This window comes from Chelonia mydas, chromosome 2 (genome assembly GCF_015237465.2).
Source record: "Chelonia mydas isolate rCheMyd1 chromosome 2, rCheMyd1.pri.v2, whole genome shotgun sequence".
Taxonomy (NCBI): Eukaryota; Metazoa; Chordata; order Testudines; family Cheloniidae; genus Chelonia; species Chelonia mydas.
The window spans coordinates 251,282,435-251,290,460 of record NC_057850.1 but is presented as its reverse complement, the minus strand read 5'-3'; the positions used below and the strand labels follow the sequence as shown (position 1 = coordinate 251,290,460).

At 45.6% G+C, this 8,026-nt stretch overlaps 1 protein-coding gene across 1 annotated transcript in view; it reads left to right on the top strand.

The window, feature by feature from the left end:
- Window positions 1-399: 399 nt before the first annotated feature.
- The window catches only part of CRHR2 (corticotropin releasing hormone receptor 2), a 252,557-nt gene continuing 244,930 nt past the window's right edge, over window positions 400-8,026 (top strand). The window contains exon 1 of the mRNA XM_037891188.2: window positions 400-523. Within this exon, the coding sequence (XP_037747116.1) occupies window positions 419-523 (105 nt within the window). The 5' untranslated portion in view covers window positions 400-418. The remainder of the gene's footprint in view (window positions 524-8,026) is intronic.

Below are 8,026 nucleotides of genomic sequence, written 5' to 3'. Positions count from 1 at the left end.
CGGGAGCCCTCCTCATGACACCCATTGTGCACAGGACTAAAGGACTCACCCAGCGGGCCCTGGGGAGCCAGCCCTCCCACCGGGCCCTGCAGCTCCCGTCTCCTGCCCCAGGTGTCCTAAGACCCCCCCCCCCCCCCCCCCAGCGGCCACCCGGCTGCCCTTGGACAGGGCTGGCTCCCGGAGCGCGGGTTTTCCTGGGCAGGGAGGGGGCGCTGCGCCGCAGGTCCCAGAATAACCCCCTCCCCGGGGGGGGGGGATCCCCCCGGGCCGAGGGTGCCCCCGGCGGCCCCGCGGGGAGGGGCGGCCCCGGCCCCGGCGCGGCGGCGGCAGGAGGCGGGGAGCTGGTTCCCCCCCCGCGGCAGCCGCCGCTCGCTCCCGGCCAGGGCAGCAGCAGGGCTCTGGGGCTGGCTCCGGGGAGATGCGCCTGCCCTGGGAGCGCCCCGGGACCCCCGGCCCCGTGCGGGGCCCGGCGCCGCAGCTCAGCGTCCCCGCAGCCGCGGCCACCGCGCTCCTGCTCCTCCCGGTGAGTGTCCGGGCGGGCTGGGCTGGGGGGGTCCGGGACAAGAGCCGCTTCCCCGGGCGGGACACGCGCCTGGCCCCGCTCCGGAGCCGCCACGCGTGGGGCTGGGACCGCAGCCCCTGAGTCATCCAGCCCGGGCAAAGCGGAGCCCCCGGGGTGCGATTCGCCCCCTTCTAGCTCCCTAACAGCCCCTCTACACCCCCAGCTCCCCCCCCCCCCCCGCCGGGCAAAGTCACCCTCTGGTTCATGGCACGGAACCCACCGGGACCGCAAGTCCCAGACAGAGCCTCCGTACCCCAAATGCCCCCCCCCGGCCATCCCCAGAGCCATGGCACTGAGTGAGCAGGACCCACCGGCACTGCAGTTTACCCCCTTCCAGCTCTAAATAGCCGGTCTGTACCACACACAATTTCCCCCGTGCAAAGCCGCCCTCTGATCAGCCAGCAGAGCCCTGGCCCTAAGCCAGCAGGACCCGCTGGGATCACAGTTCACCTGCTGTCTCCCAAGTAGACCCTCCTCTGCCTCAATTAATCCCCCCTCCAGGAAAATCACCCACAGATCACCCCACAAACCCTGGACACTGAGTGATCAGACCCCCTCCCCATTGCAATTCAGCCCCCAAACACCTCCCCAGCGCTGCAATTTTATCTCAGCCATTTTCCCCTCAAATCCCCCCACTGACCAAGGAGCTCAGGATTTGACCCTCCATCCTCCTCCAGGATGTAGACAGTCCTGTAGTAACTTTCTCTAGTAACCATTCTGAAATAAGTGATCAGAAAAGCTCCCTCCTCAAATAATCCTGCCATCATTTTTCGGTATAGTCACAGTGCCCTACCAAGCTTATTTCACTGCAGTATCTTTCATAGGCTAACGCAGTGATAGCTGGTCTAGATAACTGAAATTCAGTCTCTGCTTCCCTAATTCCTGGTTGTGGAGTGCCAGGTTACTTTCTCACAGTAGGAATCAGAAATAGCATTTGGGCTAATTCAGTAAATCCTTCTAAATGTTTGCTCAGAGTTTTCCCGTGGGCAGTATTTACATGGATTTTTTCCCCCTTAATAATAAGCATCCCATACTGCAAATGCTTTGCTGGACGGATGAGGGAACTAGCTCATCCTGGACTTAAACTTTGCCAGCCAGCTTCGTTTTCCACCCTCAAAGTGCATTAAACTGTGACCTGTAACCTGCAGAGCAATTTTTAGAGATTAAACCCCATAATGATTCTGCATTGCAGTCCCCATGGTGAGAAAAAAACAGAGATGATCACTCTATCTCCTACCTCTCTAAGTTCATCTTTAACATTCCTTTAAGATAGGTTTGTTGCCTCTTGCTTTGTCTTCTATTTTTATTTAAATATTCAGCCTCTCCGAGGAAAAAACCACTATGTATATGTGAAGAAAATTATACAATGGAATCATATGGTTGATGTTTGTAAAGTGCACTAAAAAACATTTATTGATATTGGAAAACAAATAGGGGAAGGTACAAGCATATTATCTAAGTCTCTGCCTCCATGCTCTCCTTTCTGAGTCCAGGAAGCATGGCGTCATGCCAGGCAGAGGAAAAGACGGGCTAGTGAAGGAGAAATAGAGCTCAAGAACAGGTTTGCAGAGTTGGAAAATGAAGAAGGGGCTCAGCAGGTGGTCACTGAAAGTGGAAGGGCAAGGAAGAAGAGAAGAGCAGCTAGTCCTATAGGAAAAGGGGAAGAGTCAATGGAGACTATACCAAATATGAGCCCCAGAAGGATGCAGGATGGGTTGAAGAGGATTACAAGGGAGAATAGGAATGGAAAGAACTTGCAGCCAGAGGGAACAGGGGATAGACTGGAGAATCGCACCGTCACCAGGAAAAAGCAGGTCTACTCCTTACTCCTTACTGAGGGCCTCCTTACTGAGAAGAATAGACAGGCCTGTAACCAGAGCTGATCCAGAGAATAGAAGGGTGTGCTATCTTCCAGGTGCTAAGATATGGGATGTGGACCTGAGGTTGAAAAGGATCCTAAAGGGAGCGGGAAAGAATCCACTGATGGTCCTTCATGTGGGAACAAATGATACCGGTAGATTTTCTCTGGAACGTATCAAGGGAGACTATGCCAGGCTGGAGAAGACGCTTAAGGAAATCGAGGCTCAGGTGATCTTCAGTGGGATTCTGCCTGTTCCTAGAGAAGGGCAACAAAGGTGTGACAAGATTATGACTATCAACAGATGGCTCAGGCAGTGGTGCTATAAGGAGGGCTTTGGGATGTATGGCCACTGGGAGGCATTCATGAACAGAGGACAGTTCTCTCAGGATGGACTTCCTCTGAGCAGGGAAGGAAATAGACTTCTAGGATGGAGGCTGGCACAACTGATTAAGAGAGCTTTAAACTAGGAATTTGCGGGAGATGGTTGGGAGATGTCCAGGTAATCTCCACGCCGGATTTTAGCATTGAGAGGGAAGAAAACAGAGTAAGAAAGGATACAGCCGTGGGTAGGAGAATGGACATAAGGAGGAAGGGCAGTGTGGATACCAGTCTAATAGGTCATACTGGCTGTAGAATGTCCGTGCCTAATCGGGTAAAGAATGTGAGTGAGGCCAAACAGCAAAAATTAAGATGTTTGTACACCAATGCGAGGAGCCTAGGTAACAAAATGGAGGAACTAGAGCTACTGGTGCAGGAAGTGAAACCAGATATTATAGGGACAACAGAAACATGGTGGAATAGTAGTCATGACTGGACTACAGCTATTGAAGGGTCTGTGCTATTTAGGAAAGACAGAAATAAAGGTAAAGGTGGTGGAGTAGCATTGTATATCAATGATGAGGTAGAATGTAAAGAAATAAGAAGTGATGGAATGGATAAGACAGAGTCCGTCTGGGCAAAAATCACATTGGGGAAGAAAACTACTAGATCCTGCCCTGTGATAGTGCTTGGGGTGTACTAGAGACCGCCGGGATCTAATTTGGATATGGATATAGCCCTCTTTAATGTTTGGATATGGATAGAGCCCTCTTTATTGTTTTTAATGAAGTAAATACTAATGGAAACTGCGTGATCATGGGAGACTTTAACTTCCCAGATATAGACTGGAGGACAAGTGCTAGTAATAATAATAGGGCTCAGATTTTCCTAGATGCGATAGCTGATGGATTCCTTCATCAAGTAGTTGCTGAACCGACAAGAGGGGATGCCATTTTAGATTTGGTTTTGGTGAGTAGTGAGGACCTCATAGAAGAAATGGTTGTAGGGGACAACCTTGGTTCGAGTGATCATGAGCTAATTCAGTTCAAACTGAATGGAAGGATAAACAAAAATAAATCTGCGACTAGGGTTTTTGATTTCAAAAGGGCTGACTTTCAAAAATTAAGGAAATTAGTTAGGGAAGTGGATTGGACTGAAGAATTTATGGATCTAAAGGCAGAGGAGGCCTGGGATTAGTTCAAGTCACAGCTGCAGAAGCTATCGGAAGCCTCCATCCCAAAAAAGGGGAAAAAATTCATCTGCAGGAGTTGTAGACCAAGCTGGATGAGCAAGGATCTCAGAGAGGTGATTAAGAAAAAGCGGAACGCATACAGGGAGTGGAAAAAGGGAGGGATCAGCAAGGAAAGCTACCTTATTGAGGTCAGAACATGTAGGGATAAAGTGAGAAAAGCTAAAAGTCAAGTAGAGTTGGACCTTGCAAAGGGAATTAAAACCAATAGTAAAAGGTTCTATAGCCATATAAAAAAGAAGAAAACAAAGAAAGAAGAAGTGGGACAGCTAAACACTGAGGATGGAGTGGAGGTTAAGGATAATCTAGGCATGGCCCAATATCTAAACAAATACTTTGCCTCAGTCTTTAATAAGGCTAATGAGGATCTTAGGGATAATGGTAGCATGATAAATGGGAATGAGGATATGGAGGTAGATATTACCATATCTGAGGTAGAAGCGAAACTCGAACAGTTTAATGGGACTAAATCAGGGGGCCCAGATAATCTTAATCCAAAAATATTAAAGGAATTGGCACATGAAATTGCAAACCCATTAGCAAGAATTTTTAATGAATCTGTAAACTCAGGGGTTGTACCATATGACTGGAGAATTGCTATCATGGTTCCTATTTTTAAGAAAGGAAAAAAAAGTGATCCGGGTAACTACAGGCCTGTTAGTTTGACATCTATAGTATGCAGGGTCTTGGAAAAAATTCTGAAGGAGAAAGTAGTTAAGGACATTGAGGTCAATGGTAAATGGGACAAAATACAACATGGTTTTACAAAAGGTAGATCGTGCCAAACCAACCTGATCTCCTTCTTTGAGAAAGTAACAGATTTTTTAGACAAAGGAAATGCAGTGGATCTAATTTACCTAGATATCAGCAAGGCGTTTAATACAGTGCCACATGGGGAATTATTAGTTAAATTGGAAAAGATGGGGATCAATATGAAAATTGAAAGGTGGATAAAGAATTGATTAAAAGGGAGGCTACAGCGGGTCGTACTGAAAGGTGAACTGTCAGACTGGAGGGAGGTTACCGCTGGAGTTCCTCAGGGATCGGTTTTGGGACCAGTCTTATTTAATTTTTTATTACTAACCTCGGCACAAAAAGTGGGAGTGTGCTAATAAAGTTTGCAGGTGATAAGAATCGAAGCTGGGAGGTATTGCCAATTTAGAGAAGGACCGGGATATCATACAGGAGGATCTGGATGACCTTGTAAACTGGCGTAATAGTAATAGAATTTAATGGTGAGAAGTATAAGGTCATGCATTTAGGGATTAATAACAAGAATTTTAGTTATAAGCTGGGGTGATGCATCAGTTAGAAGTAACAGAGGAGGAGAAGGACCTTGGAGTATTGGTTGACCACAGGATGACTATGAGCCGCCAATGTGATATGGCGGTGAAAAAAGCTAATGTGGTCTTGGGATGCGTCAGGTGAGGTATTTCCAGTAGAGATAAGGAGTTGTTAGTACCATTATACAAGGCATTGGTGAGACCTCATCTGGAATACTGTGTGCAGTTCTGGTCTCCCAGGTTTAAGAAGGATGAATTCAAACTGGAACAGGTACAGAGAAGAGCTACTAGGATAATCCGAGGAATGGAAAACGTGTTTTAAGAAAGGAGACTCAAGGAGCTTGGCTTGTTTAGCCTAACCAAAAGAAGGTTGAGGGGAGATATGATTGCTCTCTATAAATATATCAGAGGGATAAATACCGGAAAGGGAGAGGAGTTATTTAACCTCAGTACCAGTGTGGACACAAGAACAAATGGATATCAACTGGCCATCGGGAAGTTTAGACTTGAAATTAGACGAAGGTTTCTAACCATCAGAGCAGTGAAGTTCTGGAATAGCCTTCCAAGGGAAGCAGTGGGGGCAAAAGACCTATCTGGCTTCAAGATTAAACTCGATAAGTTTATGGAGGAGATGGCATGGTGGGATAACATGATTTTGGCAATTAACTGATCTTTAACTATTCATGGTAAATAGGCCCAATGGCCTGTGATGGGATGTTAGATGGGGTGGGATCTGAGTTACTACAAAGAATTCTTTCCTGGGCATCTGGCTGGTGAATCTTGCCCACATGCTCAGGGTTCAGCGGATCACCATATTTGGGGTCAGGAAGGCATTTTCCTCCAGGGCAGATTGGAAGAGGACCTGGGTTTTTTTTGCCTTCCTCTGTAGCATGGGGCACGGGTCACTTGCTGGAGGATTCTCTGCTCCTTGAAGTCTTTAAACCATGATTTGAGGACTTCAGTAGCTCAGACATAGGTGAGAGGTTTATTACAGGAGTGGGTAGGTGAGATTCTGTGGCCTGCATTGTGCCGGAGGTCAGACTAGATGATCATAATGGTCCCTTCTGACCTTAATATCTATGAATCTATGAATCTCTCCTGGCCTTTGCCTTCCTTTCCATACCCCTTCCCAGACTTCTGTGCTACATTTGCCTCTCATCTCCCACATCCCAAACTCTAGCCCAGCCAAGTACCTGCAGTGAGGTCAGTTTACAGTTATACACGTTTATATTGTAAATGTTGCTTTTTATACACTTAATCACTGTTTCTTTTTTTAATGGTCCCACCAATCTACCCCCAAAACACTCAAAGGCACTTCTTTTCAGCAAGGCTAACAGAACACAACAAATCTGAAGTTTCTAGACTAAGCCATTTTAGAGATATAATGAGCCACAAAAAAAAAAAGTGTTTGTTTGTTCCCCAAAGTAATTGACAGCCAAATTTTCAGAACACCCTATCTTTGGATTTATTTTCTTTTGCCAAACTTTCCATAAGTACGTAAGTAAATAATATTAAAATGTAACCTAGGATGAGGAGGAGAATGCAAAATTTCAGGAAGATCAGTTTCTTTGGTGGGGAAGTTGAGTGTGTGTGTGTGTGTGTGTGTGTTTGTGTTTTTTGTGGGGGAAGCAGAGGTTTGGATGTGTAGAAAACTGGGTTTATAATGGAGAGCTAACTTCAGCCTTAACTATGGAATGGCTGCTGCTGCCCCAAAATAATAATTAATACATGGCACTTACAGGTGTTTTAATTTTTTTAATCCCAGGATCTCAAAGTATTTCACAAAAGTGTGACTTGCTATCCCTGTTTTACAGATGGAGAAACTCTAGCACAGAGGGATTATGACCAACCATTTCAAACTTTGGCTCCAATCCAGCAAAGCCCTTAAGCATATACTTAACTTTAAATACTTAAATTGTCCCACTGAAGTTAGAGGACTATTTGCATTTGGGGAATTAAGTACATGTGTAATTGTTTGCAAGATCAGGATCTTACACACCTAAATAAAAGTGGCTTGATTTACAGAGAGGACGGAGCAATCAGATTTCCACAAGAGTTGTGTGTTCTTAGCACTTCTAAAATGAGGCCATTTTTGATATAGATTTGGGCACACAACTTAAAAAGGATGGTTTAAATGATTTATTCGAGGTCACATAGCAAGTCAGTGGTGGAGCTGGGAATGCAACTCTGTACTTACTTTTCTAACAAACTCTTATGTATGATGTACTAGAAATTTTATACACATAAAGGCAATGAAAAGAAGAATAAGAAATGGTGACTAAGTCCTTGTGACCTTTCTGATATAAAGCCTTTGCGGAGCACGCAGGGTTTTTGGGAGAGTTTTCATTTTAAAACAACCCAACAAAGCAATTTTTGAATCAGAAGAGAAAACATGATGGTCTGTTAAACTTAAAATTTATATGCCCTCCTGTAACTGAAAAACAGCCATGGCAATTTGAACAATATCTGGTAAGTGATGGTAGTTTACAACCATTCTTTGACTGAGTGCCAAATTTCAGTCTAGGTTTGAATTAATGTAAAATAAGTGTTTTATAATAAGAACTTAACCAGCATTGCTACAATATTTTGGCAGGGTTTTCCTTTGTAGCCATAGCATAGCAATTACAGTGCATTCACAGAAAACAGTTTTAAGTGGGGGGAAATTGTTTGCATAAATCAATCAGTAGTTTTGCTTTGAAATGTTTCAGTGAATGAATGAAATCCATGGGTACACTTAGCCAGGGGGGAAATAA